Here is a 14,669-nt window from a genome sequence, read left to right on the forward strand (position 1 = left end):
AAAAAAAGGTCAGGGGAACAGAGTACCAATTTTATGAGAAGAGGCTAAAAGAGCCTAGATAAAACAAAACCTAACAGGGGATAATTGCTCTAAGTACATCACAGGGGCTAAGTAGCAAGGAAGAAGACAAGGTATCTTACTTAAAAAACAAACCTAAATCGGCATAAATGGGCAATGAATAACCAATGCCAGAAAATAAAGTGACACAGCCTTCCAATACAAGTAACAGAAGCAAAAGACTTCACTCATCTTAAGTTGGAGTTTAATCACTTTATCAATGAAATTGCATGGTGTGCTTGCCTGCATACCTTCCAGTCCTGTGCCCTTAACTGATTAACCAAGAACATAAAAGAGAAGCTTTGGTGTATGGCCAGAATTCTCTGCGATGGTTCTTCATCAGAAAAAAGTAACTTTTAAAACGAACTCAATGTAATTTTACAGTAGCCTAGTGGTGACGTGTTGGGGGTGCATGTGCACCCCCTGAGAGCGCTGGTGCACCCATGCACAGCCAGTGATCTCCTCTTAGGCAAGAGGCAGGGGTAGGGGCAGGCGGGAGCACTGGTGAACCCCCTGAGAGCGCTGGCTGGGGAGTGGGGGCACCAAAAAAAGTACTGCTAGCACTTCCTGATCGGCATGTGCAACCGGTGGGGAGGGGGGACTCCCCACCCAGGTGCTGGCTGGCCACTGAGGGAGCAAGTGCCCCCCCGACTCAGGAGGCACCAGTCTCCCATGCAGTAGCCATTTTTTCTGCTGCATAGCAAATAGAAAGCCAAGGATAACACACCCTGTACTAGTTGTGAACTGAAGTGAGAACACACATGCAAAGGCAAACCATATTGCTATTAAGTAATAAGTGAAGTGCTACTTTATGTGGCAAAAACCGAATAATTGAGAAGACAAACAAGAAACATATTAGGACCAAGAATAATAGATAATGCATTGAAAGTGAAAGCCAAATGAAACACCACAGTTGTCATTAGAAATTTAGATAAATATCAATATCCAATTGTTTGCTTAACAGTAAATTAAAACATACCACAATGCCTCATGTAGATGAACAGATGGGCACCAGGACCTTTAGGCCACCTTGTTCGAGCCCAGCTCAACAGCCGATTGTTTGTTTTTTTGGAAATCATTGTTAAATAAGTCATGTTCATCAAGGTGCTAATACTCAAGTGTTAACATCACACAGACAGTGACAGAAAAAGAACACGCTGAGGAGCAGTGTGGGAGATTTTTTCACCAAGCTGGTCCATATACTGGCTGTTCTGTGGGTAGACAGTAGACTACACTACCCAGAGCTACTGACTCAACACCCTTTACAAGCACTGAGTTTATCTGCATGAAGTTAACAGTATTGTAAAGGACACTGGAATTGAGACCCAAACTTGAGACTGGTGACTGCTTTGGCACACACAGCTCTCAATGCAAGCATGGTTCAAACAGAGGGTTACCAACCATAGAGCCTTCTCCATTCCATTTGTCACCCATCACTGGATCGCACACTGCAACAGAGAATAAATCCAATTTTAGAAACCAAGGATCTGCAAGTAAAAATGCTGCTAAGAATTGCTAATAGGTATGTTACAACCTATCCTTTTAGTAACTTCCATCTTCGAACAACTGCCACACTATGCTGGAGCAGAAGTTTGTAAACTGGCGATCTACAGCCCATGGAGGAATTTGGGTGCAATCATGAAGAGGTGTCAGGGGTTGTAATCAATCACCCTGTCCACATTGTTTAATCTGCAGAGATGAGGAGGGGGGAAAAGGTGTTGTGGTATGAAAACTCCTGCCTTAAAATCTGAGCTCTAGAATATTAGAACGCTCAGCAGAGAGATGAGAAAAGTTAATGTTTATACAATATTATAAGCAAGAAGAATTTTTCTTCCAGACCAGACCTGACAAACACATATTTGGCATGATAAAAAATACTATTAAACTTGACATTTTAGGCAATCTCAGTATCATAAATACTCATAATACCCTACTCTAAGCAACCTCAGTTTCAAAAGAGTAAGAAGAGTCCTAGCAGCTAGTATTGTGTGCTAGAACACCAAAACTATCCCTGGTATTAGAGTTAACTACTGAAATAAAAACATTTCGTAGTCCTTTTTCACCAGTCAGCCCATCCATACTCATGCAGGCTTCTGTGGATGTCAGTGGGAAGCCTGGCTTACTATCTTCCAATGAACAGAAAGAATGCTAAGAGTCCAAGTGACTTTATTATTTGGCTGCTTAAATTCTGCATTTCTCAGATGGTCCACAGCTAAAGTGGTTAGTTTCTAGTTTGTTTCTAGTCTGTTATATTTTTTGGATTTAATGCCTAGGCTGAAGGCTGCTGCCTTAATAAAACCTCAAAGAATAATGTTTTGCTAAAGGTTTAAAAAAGAAAACAAAAGAAAACATGAATATTTTATAAAGCTTTTACAAAACAGGTTTGCTCTCAAAAAGAATGTAAAGCATAAATTGTAGGCCAAAATTTAATGTCTAAGAAAAGCCCAGTTCAAATCATGTTAGCTAAAGCCATCTTTACATAGTTTTGCTGGCTTTGGCCAGTATTTTTTACTATGTCAAAAGATAGTTAGAACATGCAATCTCCCCAAACACGTTCTGTATGTTCTCTTTGACATGGTATAAGTTGCTTTGTAAACAGAGCCACTGCTTCAGTCCTGGAACAGAGGGAAAATCATATTATAACATTTTATTTTTTTACTTATTTTTAATAAAGAGCAGGTTACTGCTCAGCCCTCTCAGATGCACTAAACAGTTCGCAAAAAAAACCAGCACTATACCACAATCTACATAGTGAAAAACCACACAGGCATGTCTCCATCACCAATTATTTAAATAATTGGTTCTGGATAACTAAGCTGGAAGTACAACTTTGATAGGATCATTTGATTTCAATGTAAATAATACATACATTTAATGGTATTTACAGAAAAAAGTTACAAATAGTGATTGATCTTAATTTACAGATTAATCTTAATAAATTTAAATAATCTTGTAGATTATGTATTATTGTACCACAGGAACTGTCTGTTACTTGTATTGTTTAAAGCAGTGATGCTCAACACTTTTGCCCTATGGACAAGATGGGTGGTGCCCCATCCCTCCATGGACTGGATCCAGCCAGTGGGCAGGCACAGCAGGACCTGATCGAGTGGTGGCAGGGAGCAGGGGCATGAACCAGCCCCCATTCAGCTGCATGAAGGGGGTGGGAGTATGGCCTGGTCTGTGGCCCAGTCCTGATCCAGCTGCATGGGGTGGGGGGAAGCCACCTGGATGCACAGGACTTGGGAATTTGGCAGCAAGGAAGGCAGTATTAATGGCCACTGCTCCCCGCTGCCAAATTTCTGACCTGTGTGGAGCTTAGTGGGCTGGATGCCATGACTCCATGGGCTGAATCTGATCCATGAGCCAGGGGTTGAGCACCACTAGTTTAAAGCAATGGAAGCCAACCTTTCTGGCAGATGTGCCACAAATCAGCTCTGAATACTCCCCAGGTGCCACTCTTTCCCCTCCCTGATCTGCTGCTCTGCTTTCCGATTCCTGTCCTGTACTCCCTGACTTATCTTTTACTTTGCTGTTTGCTCCCTGTCCTATCTGCCTGTCCCCTCCCCTCCTGCTATGTGCCATACAAACTACCTGTGCCACTTGTGCCATACATGCTACAGGTTGGCCACCCCTGGTTTAAAGTATGTTTTAATGCCTACATTATCATTACCAGGGCTGCTGTTCAGATGTGGCCCGACCAATTCTATGAACTACTGAAATCACTGCTCTGCCTCCAAACACTACCATGCTGTTTGACACTGCACTAGCCAACATGAGATGGTTACGATTTCTCAATCTCTACAAGCCGAAGGCAGCGACTGAAACTCAACACCAGCATACCAAATCATACCATAACAGGAACACAATTTTGTTAGGCATGGATAGCATGATGTGAGAAAAGTATCACAAGGAACCAAGTTATATGAAAAAAAAAATCCCTCACCATGTTTAATAAAGCTAAACTGACATTCCCCTGAAGTCTCTGTGCCAAGAAAAACCACAGCAAGACGCTGTTATGAAATTCGGGATAGTATCACAATACTGCTTTAATCCTAAACGATTTACACAGATACACGGGAAATAATGAAGTTAAAATGATTAAATCATCAAATCCTTACCATACACTAAGTTAGAGTTCTGTTGTTTCAACTCTTTAACAATATCGACTACCATGGCAAGGAATGATGTGTCCCTTGTGTAGCCTTTGGGGAAAAGAAAAACTGGCAGTTAATTTTATAGAGCAATACCTTAAAGAATCACTGCAGTAATTATATGCAGAAAGTTGCTCACTTCTCAGTCCTGGAAAAAAGTAGTCCCATGCATCTAAGTTTCTCACACTTTAAAATACTCTGAGGTGATTGGGAAACAAGGAGCAGGATTAAGTTAAAACATAACTTAAAACATTTTTTATTTGAAATTTTTAACTGCTATAACTACTCCAGCAGAAGAAGATGCCTACAAACCGTTCTTCGGAAGTACTCCATATCAAACAGTTTGTTGGAAGCTCCTACAGTGGCATTCTCTTTTTCAGGAAAAAGATGCTGCTCAACTATAGAATAACCCTTCTCCCAGAAGAAAAATGTGCAGGTGTCTTTCAACCACATGAAATTCATTTATACTGAATTCCATTACTCTGCAGTGAAGTTTAATGTCTCCTTTTACCTCTGAGAGCTCCACAACAACAGAAGGGGAAAATAATTATCAGATATAAAATACCCTTAATGCCAAGATGACTGTTATGGGATGATAATCCAAGCTGCATATAATTAAACTCTCCCATTATCCCTGGCTTTAAAACATCTCCTACATGTGGAAATCATGTAATCAATCACATCTAGCAATCAATTTCTGCTTGAGTTTTGTAAGATGAACTAAACTCAATGAAGTGGAACCCAGCTAATAACAAGCCACAGAAGAAAAGACTGTATCCTTTCATTGGTAGGCAGCTGATCACAGACCATTTATTTTTCCATTTAAAATGCCTCCTATGGAGGCACCTTGCATACACATGCACACGTATACCAAGCCTCTGTGTTACGTGAAATAAGACACTGCCCAAGACTTACTCTACACCCTCAAAAAAGGTTAAAGGACCATTATATGCACACAAGCAGCATTTCAAGGAGTATGATGACAGGATTGAGAATAGACTGTAAGCCATCCAACTCTCCATTCTGTTCTCATCACACTCCCCACCCGAGCTCCCATCAGAGATCAAAGAAAAAACAGCACATCAACAGGATAAAGGCCAATCTTTTAAACTGCAAAGCAGACATTATTGCAGGTTTAGGAAGGGCATTTCAAATCCATACTACTTTACAATAAATATAAAAATTGTGCTGTGGAGATGGATGAAGATGCGCAGGGATTAGCTGACCCAGCCCTTCACAACTTTAGGGCTGGATACAGCAGCTGTTCTACAACAATATGACAAACACTGAAATATGAAGTATCCAGCTGAAACTGCAAGAGGAAGTTCAAGGGAAAATGTGATTACCTGGGTTGAAATAAGGCAGCACCTCTCCTTTTGCATAAATAACATAGTATTTAGTAGGCAAAACAAATACTTACTGACCTGTGAGTACATAATCATAGTGGTTGACGTTGTTCAGCTTAAGTCCTTCATACAGTTCATGAAGTTCATCTGAATTTAACACCTGACCCTTCCAGTGGGCGTAACCTGCAGCACGGAAAAGCCAAATAATTTTGTAACAGAAATTATATACATCAGGGGTGTCTAACTCATCTGGCACTGTGGGCTGGAACAGCAGGGCAGAGCCAGTCTGCAGACCAGAGCCAGAGTGCAGAGACATGTCATCCATCCCACAAAGATTCCTTGGGTCAGATATTTGGGGTGGCAAGACAAGCAACAGCTGCTGAGGCTCCAGAAATGGCAGCAACTAACATTGCCACCACTTGCCCCGCAGACCAATGACATGGTTCCTCAGGCCATATTTTTGACACCTTCAGTGCATATTATATAAGCAGGAATATGCTATCCATCAATTCCCTGATGACACTCCCAGCACCATTCTTGTAAGAAATTAGTAAAGTTGTCCTCTACAGAAGACAATGTTGAGAATGTAACTAATCATCTTTAGCTTTCTGAAAATGAATGGTTTGTGAAAGGGGCCAAACTAGACAGCCCTGAATATTTAACTCTTCCACTGATCAGAAGACAGAGAAATCACAACCAAAATGCAAGCTTCTCCAACCAGCCCCAATCTTAAACCATCTCTGAGGCAAGATGTTAGTTTCAGTCTTCATTAGATGGTTAGGATCACATATAGTATTTGATATTTTACATTATACCAATGCAATCTGATAGCAGCCAGACAGCTTGATGACAGATTTATTTGGCAATAAACCATCTCTGCAATTTGCAGTAATTCTGAATCTAGCATGCATACAAAATAATGCATGCCAGACCCACACTCCCTCACAATATTATGGTAGAAAGGAGACTCTCCATTTACCTCAGAAAACAGGCTAGTGCTTCAGTTTAAAATCGGGAAAATCTATTTAAATATCTCCCAGAGCACACAGTAGAGAGAAGGCTGCACTCTCTTGCACCCTAATTCAAAACTATCTGGTACCCTGTGTTAGAAATACAGTCACTGTACAGAAACATTGGCATAGGATGTTCCTTCGCTATAGGACTTCATGTAATAAGAGAAGGCTATTCTCCAGGAACAGCATGTCCATACTGGAAGCAGTCCCATGGATATCACTGTAGATAAAAAAAACACTTCTATGGATAGAAAAATAAACTATCCATACCCTTAATCCTTATAAAGACCTAAGAGTTACTGGAGCTACGAGAACTTGTTTTGGACTTGGTTTAACCTAGTTTGAAGTCAATGGAAAGGACAAGGGGCTTGAAGATCCCTCCCAGATCTGTTCACTGTATTCAAAGTAAGCCCTTGCCCAAAGGATCCACAAAGATCATATTGCCAGATTCTTCTCTCACACCACAGCCGGAAAGCTTCTTATTAAAAAAATCCTCTACAACATGCCATACATAAGAAGTAGGGGAGATATGGGCACCACCAGTGCCTTGCCACTAAAATTCTCTGCAATTGATTAGACTAACGTGTGCTCAGGTGATCCAAAGAGAAGGACCATGTTCTACATAACAGAAGAGAGCAAAAAATCTACAATCTGTGCAAACCTGGCTTTCTTGACCCCCAAATCTGTCCCACCTAATACCTGAGAAATTATTAAATAGCAGTAGGAATTCCAGGACATCCTACCTTTGAAAAGGAAGGAAAAATAAGACAAAACAAAACAAAAACCAGAAGCCAAATAAAGAGCATTCACGGAAATAAAAAAGCGTCTTCCTGGGCCCTACCAGTTGCCAGCAGAAGCCCTGAACCATGTGGTTACCAGACATCTCCTACACCAAGATAAATTTCATTTCAATGCCAAGATAGGGGTAACCAAATACTTTAACTTATATTGTATGACCTGATTATCCAAACATATTATCCCTCTCATAAAAAGTTCAGCTTGAACTTTCAGGCCTTCCTCTCCAAGGCACCATAAACCCTGTAACTGTCTCCTAAATGGCTGAGAACCTGCTTATTGAAGAGACTACATCTGTCACCCTATGCCATACCACCAAAGCCCTCCTTCCCAAGCTCCAGGTCTCATTTGTTATTACAGATGGGACTACCTCTAAGAAATCTGCTAAGGACTCCTCAAGCCTGAATTCTTTTTCACAGTCTTAAAATGAAGCAATCTAAAAGTTGCTGTCCTTGACACTGTGGGGTGTGAAAATACAGTGTAACCCCAAAGCAAAAGCTGATTACCAGAGATTGCTGCCAAATGTACTTCAGTCGTCTGGACTGCTTCAGGGTAAGCAAATAATGCAGGATAGCTGGCAGGGAGATTAATAGCAGAGACTATGGCTGTTCAACTATCCAGAAAGCAACCTCTTTCATTTAGCTGTGCAAACCATTCTGGTAGAAGACCTTACTGTACAGAAACCAAGCAGAAACAAAAAGCATCCCTTTTTCTTCCCCCTTGCACTGTTCCCTACCAAAAGTGGTTTAGGCTTCTCATCTGAGGCTTAAGTTCTAAAAGGAAGTCATCCAGCTAATATCTAACCCAGCAGTCCTCAAGGTGCCATGCAGTATTAGCACTGTTTGGTGTGCCAAGACCTACCTTTAATTCACAAGATAAACCCAGAGATTTCAAAAAGGAATCCAGTGTCAAAAGCCTTCTAACCTATCGTGGTTGTTCTGAGATCTTGCAACAGAAGAACTGCTCTAGTATGGTCCCGCAGTCAAAAACAGAATGAAAGCTAAGAAGAGGTCATTTCCTGCTTCTATAAGTGAAGACAGTAGCACTAGCAAGGTGCTTATACATTTTCCACAACCCTTTTGGAACTGGTTAGAAAAGCTCAGCAATTCTCATGCAGTGTAATGTCACACCACCATTTTATATTAGTCAGTGCCAAGCATCCACTATTGTAAGTTAGGGTATTTGTTTTGATTAATGAATTCAAAATATTTGCAAGAACTGCCAGGCTCAAGTGTCTCATTAATTACAATATTATGGTTATTTATGCATGATTTTTTCCTTTTTGTTTAAAAATGTATTTCCAGTCACTTTATTTATTATGCCCTGTAGTTTTTCAAATGGAATGCTTCTAAATTAGAGGTGGGTAATTATTTCAGCTGGATGGCCACTTAAGTTTTGGTGAGCTGTTGAGGGCCACACATGCACAAAATCTTTTAGAAGACAGCATTTTAACAAAAAACCCCACAAATATACTACAAATCAAACATCTACTATAACATATTTTAATTTTATTTCAAAAAATAATTTTGTCCCGATTTATGTTTTTATAAGGCGCATATACAGAGGTGATTGCCTAATAGCTCAAAATAAAGTCTCACTCCTATATATCGTGTGGGGGCTGCCCACATGCCAGGTCACAGAAGCCGGCCAGGGTTGGGGGAGGGAGAGGGGCCAAGGGACGCATTCATTAAAAGAGGTGGACAAGGCTGCTGCAGGTGTTGTGGATTGCCACTCTCAATGCATATTCACACCTGGCTCTTAGTGATGGATCTCTGATCTCAGAATTGGAAGGCTGCTGCTAAATAAATTCATCCCTTCAAAGCGGAGGTCTCCTATAGGTAGGAAGCTACCTAAATCGCACTGGAATTTCTGCAATTCCTTTAATCTTGTTCTTTTTGCTACCCGCCCCCTTGGCAGAAGGGCCCCAGTGGCCCTGACACTTGTTGCTGCTCGGCTGGGAGGCAAAAACCACACCATATTTAAAACCACATTTTTTGCTTCCCAGAAGATCAGGAGTCCCTGCACCAAACAGCGGTGGGGGGCGGCAAAAAGAACAAGATTATAGGAGCCTCTGCACAGCACACTTCCAGAGCAATTCAGGCAGATCCCTATTTACAGGTCTCTGAACCTCCTGAATATGGAATGCCTGGAGCTAAAAAGAACATCTCATGGTAACAGTGAGTGTCATGTCAAGGGTATCAAGAGGAGCCTTAAGCAAAATTTCTTGCTGTAAGCTGGCCTTCCAGTGTGTTTAGTTTGTGGACTTTTTGTGGTTTGCCTAGTATGCCTGATAATTATAAAAGGTAAGAGGCTTACTTGTGCAGATCAGCCTCAAAAAAATTTCTCAAAATGTGAACATTACAACATGTTAACCCACTTTCCCCAATTTGCTGTGGGTAATGCATGGTATAAAACCCAGCTCTATATATCAACGGTACAAAATGAGAACAAAATACAATTTTGATCTTTGCAACCAAAAAGAAAATACTTCATTTCTAATTTTGGCAACAATTGCTAAGTTAACCAAAAAGGCTTGTACAAAAACAAGCAGACCTGATTTTGAGACTTCTCAGGAAGGCAACAGCTACTTCTTTTGGGATGCAAGTTAAGAGAGGCTACGAGTCCCAGCAATTTTTAGCATAGCCAAAAAACCCTCATTATTCAAGAGTTATCCTGTGTGTAGACAAACTGCTGCTTCAAAAACAGCGAGTCTAAAGGAAAGTGAACTCTCTCTGTAACATTAATAAATTGCTTTACAGCTATAGTGACAAAAATTATGTTGTTAGGAGGTAGTGTCTGAATGGCTAGCCCAACAGGAAAGAGTAATCAGACAAACTACCATCACCATTAACCCTGGCTGTGTACACACATTCAAATAATCTGGGAGAATTCTCCCAGGTTTGTTCTCATGGTAGAAAAAAACAAAAGCAAAAAAACCTTACCTAGAGTCACATGTATAGACTTTCAAATGCTGAGGCCCTGAAGAGTAGAGAGCTTGCAGTGCTGACACTGTGCAACTGGGAGAAGAGGATGGGGGGGGGAGGGGAGGGGAGAAGACCATGTGCAGATATCTCAGCATGCTCTTCAGGCTCCTTTGGCAACACATGGCAGCAGTGCATACGCAGTCCTGACTGGCTAATTCAGACTGCCCATTGTTACCCTGTTGTCAGCATATACAGACATTTGCTCTCCCACAAGAAACTTTCCTGGAAGTTACTCAACTCCGGTTGTTCCCAGGCTATTTTTCTCCTGGAGCAGCTACTTTTACTCTGGGGCAAAAAAAACACCCGAACATCTGTATACTTGTGGAGAAAATGAACATCTGTACAAGGCCACTGATGTCTAATGCCTGGTCTTGACCAGGAAGGTAATTAACACCTTAAAACGTTACCCTGACAAACTTCATAAATTCCAACAGATATGTTTAGACTCTAACGTAGATGAGGTTTGAATACTGTGAAGAATGTACTGTGTGTGTACCATCAAACCTTAGGGGCCAACCAAGGGTTGACAATAATAAATAGCCCTTTAAGGCAATTAAACTTTATTCACATTAGCTGCATTTTTAAACAGGAACTACTTCCCCAGTCTAGCGCAGAGTTGCCCTTCATGGTATCCTTCATTCAAACTTATGTTCAATATGTTTTAAACTGTGCCGGTCAGAAAATATCCCAGCACTCAGGTAATAAGACTGTGCTGATGCCATTACGATCACAAAAATGTGGTGACACATAATCCAAAGTTCAGCACACACAATAGAGGGACTTAAACATGGCAATTCCAAAAGGAAACTGAGTCAAATGATACATGAAGAATTAATGAAAACTAGGTACATTCAAAATTAAGAGAATATCTGCAAACAAGGTCCTAAAAGAGAAAATGATTAAAACCATGCTTCTCCTATCAGCATGAGTTTTCCATTTCCTATGGAAAAATGTGGATTTCCTCCTTTAAATGAAAAAAACCTGGGAAACCATGGGTTTCTCCTCAGCTGGGCATGAACAATGCATGCCCCCGGAAGCTGGTGGATACAGTGAGCTCCTGCAGGCGGCAGCGGCACTGTTGGCAGCAGGAGCATGGCAGAGGTAAGTGGGGAGTCGCTGCAGGCAGCCAGAGTGTTGTCAGGTGGGGGAAGGGTGGCGAGCGCCAACCAGTGGTTGGCAACCACCTGCAGACACCACTGGTAGCGACAGAGGTGGCCAGTGGCGATCGCAGACTGCCCGCAAATTCCGCCACTGGTATCAACGGCAGGGGGAATGGTGAACGGCAACCACCCCTCACAGAGGGTGCACCGCCATGCTCAGGGGGTCCACATGCACCTGCTATGCATCGCCAAAGCAGCTGGGGCTGGGGCACTGCCCAGCTGGAATGGTGTGCAGTGCCCAGGGCCCGGAACCAGAACAGGTGAAAACACATGGCCAGGGACCCAGCCAGGGAATGGGATGGAGCCATGGCCAGCTTGTCCCAGGGGAGGGGAGGCAGTGGCACCCCACCACTGCACACACTCACAGAGAGGGGTTGGGCCCATAGGCATGTGCCTCCCCCCAGATTTCTAAGCCCACAGCTGGGCAGGAGCCGGCAGTCTAGCCAAACCAGCACCAGCCACGTCTACAGCAGGTGGGACCCAGTGCAGGAGGATGCAGTGGGGAGGGCAGGCCGAGTGATGCTGCTACTGCCACTGCAGCTGGGCGTGCCGTGCTGCCATACCTGCCAAGGTGAGTTGCCACAGCAGTGGCATGGAGTTGTGCTCCCCCAACTGCAGCAGCAGGCATGGGATACCTCATTTTGGTGGCCATGGCAGCAGCATCAGCACCTAGTCTCCCCTGCCTGTTCCACCCTCCCGCACTGGGTCCCACCTACTGGCTTGCAGAGGTGACTCCTGCTCGGTGCCAGTTCAGCCAGGCTGCAGCCCCGTGCCATGCTGTGGGAACAAGTCTGGGGGGCATGTGTCCCCCATACCTCCCCAATGCATCACCTATGGCATTGCCTATGCTCACACACCCCCTGCCCCACACACTGGGGGCCTGGGGGTGGGGGGCAGTGGGTCAGAAGTGAGGGGCACTGGCAGGGATGGGGTGCTGCGGGTTGGGGATAAGGAGAACTGGCAGGGCTGGGGGGTCTGTGGGTTGGGTACCAAGGGCAATGGCAGGGGAAGGAAACTGGCACAGCAGGGCTGCTCAGTGCCACAAAGCAGTGGGGTGGGGCAGCTGCAGCTGGACCCTCATCCTGGTAAGCAAAGGGGGAAGAGAGAGCTCTGATTTTCCATGGTTAAAAAAAACCAAAATCAAATGCCAAAATATATTGGTATTTAGAATTTATTTCATTATAATGATTGAGGCACTGGTAGGCTTCCAAATTATTTTAAAATTGTAAATATATCAATAAAATATTGTGTTCAATTGATACTTTATATATATAAGTGGCATTTCATTTTAATCACAAAAAACCACGAATTTGGGGGGGGGGTTACAATCAGAGACTTTCGTGTTTTTTAACAGAGAAAACCAGGATTCCTGCTTATCTGTCTCATTCAGAACTGACTGCCAGGTTCTTCTACTGCCCACTCTACTTGGTCCTCATGGCAAAGATTGTTGGCAAACACGCTTTGGATAGAAGTTGCTGTTTCAACTGGTAGGTCATCTGATGAAACTTTACACAGCCAAGCAGAATTAGTCTGTAGCTTTATGATAATTTCCTAGGGAAAATTAAAATTTAATTTTGTCCAAGTAGATCATCAAGATGATCAGGGTCTTCATTATCTAGTCAAAACTGAGGGTAATTTGCAGAAATGGAGTTAGAATGCATGCTTTAAAAGGTCCAAACAATAATGAACTCATGAAATTCATTCCCCCATATTATCGTTTCACTAACTGTACAGAAAATCTGAGGAACTCTAAAATATTTTTTTTTTAAATGTATCATAGTTCATCCCCCTGCCCACCCCGACATGCACCATTTTCTATTACCCTACCATCAATAAATATTTCCATTTTGGCATCTAATAATACTCAAGTTCAAGGTCACATATTTTACTATTTATGCACATTAAGTAAAAAAGCACAGCCAAGAGAAAGAAAACTTATGAAATAAAACATCCTGTACTTAAGATAAATAAACAAATGACTCCATGCTGTTTGGAAGCTGCCTTGTGCTGAGACTGAAAGAGGGTGTTGCCTTGGTAACAACAGTGGTCACAAGATTTAACATTCCCTCTTTGGAAGCCAAGTACAAATCCTGGCTTATGCCCTTTTGTAAGGAAAAAATTGGATTTTACCATTCTAGTTTCTTCTGCTCAAGTTATAACACCACCAAACAATTTACTTACTCCAGTCAAGACAGGCCCAGAACTGATAGAACCGAAATTTTGAGTATGGCAACACATTTTCCAGGTTTATTTTTTTAAGTAGAGGAAACTCAAGAATTATATGGGGTGTTTTTTTACACGTGCTCCAGAAGTGTATGGGGGACTGTACTTTAATTGGAGCTTTAATTAAAGTACCCCGCCACCATTTTGAAACATGGGGATGCTGATACATGGGACACAGCGGATGGCTGATGCATGCCAATTAGCACACTCCAGCAGACTTGATTAATCGAGTCTGCTCTGATGCACTGTAATTACAGAGCATCAGAGCAGGCTTAGGGCATGTTTACAGGCAGCCCATAATACCAGATATCTTGCTCTCCAACGTTTTCTCTTGATGTACAGAATTACACCTCCCCTACACATCTAGATTTAAAAGACGGTTAAGACCCTGAAGAATTTAAATGCATTTGCTCGTCTCTTCCAAGAGGCTCTTCCATTCCTTAGAATTCATTTAAGCTTTTTGAATTGCTTTACAATTCAAAAGCAAAAACCCCAAACACCAACTTCATTAGGGGTGGTGAGATGGGAAAACAGTGATTGATTATAAGGAAAGAATATATAAAAATATAATTCCTATAGAGTTTTGAGGGTGTTGGTTGTAGCCATGATGGGCTAAGGACATAGGCAGACAAGATTCTTTGGGTAGATGTGATACCTTTCATTCGAGGCAGGTCCTGTCAGACCAATCTCGTGGCCTTCTATGACTAGGTCACAAAATCCTTGGACACAGGTGTCGTGCTGGATGTAGTCTTTCTGGACTTTAGGAAGGCCTTCAACACTGTCTCTCACCCCATCCTCATTAAGAAATTAGGCGACTGTGGCATCGATACCTACAGTCAGATGGGTTGCAAATTGGCTGGAGGGCCGCACCCAGAGAGTGGTGTTGGACGGGTCTTTTTCAACCTGGAGGGATGTGGGCAGTGGGGTCCCCCAGGGT

The 14,669-nt window shown here is 42.5% G+C and overlaps 1 protein-coding gene across 1 annotated transcript in view; it reads right to left on the minus strand.

Moving 5' to 3' along the window:
* PDXK (pyridoxal (pyridoxine, vitamin B6) kinase) overlaps positions 1-14,669 on the minus strand; it is a 47,479-nt gene that overhangs the window by 24,494 nt on the left and 8,316 nt on the right. The window contains exons 4-6 of the mRNA XM_019523874.1: positions 5,636-5,740; positions 4,179-4,262; positions 1,459-1,505 (exon numbers count right to left, since the gene is read on the minus strand). Of these exons, the coding sequence (XP_019379419.1) occupies positions 1,459-1,505; positions 4,179-4,262; positions 5,636-5,740 (236 nt within the window). The remainder of the gene's footprint in view (positions 1-1,458; positions 1,506-4,178; positions 4,263-5,635; positions 5,741-14,669) is intronic.

The sequence above is a fragment of the Gavialis gangeticus genome, unplaced genomic scaffold, assembly GCF_001723915.1.
Source record: "Gavialis gangeticus isolate Ggan-Ray unplaced genomic scaffold, GavGan_comp1, whole genome shotgun sequence".
In the NCBI taxonomy this organism is placed as follows: domain Eukaryota; kingdom Metazoa; phylum Chordata; order Crocodylia; family Gavialidae; genus Gavialis; species Gavialis gangeticus.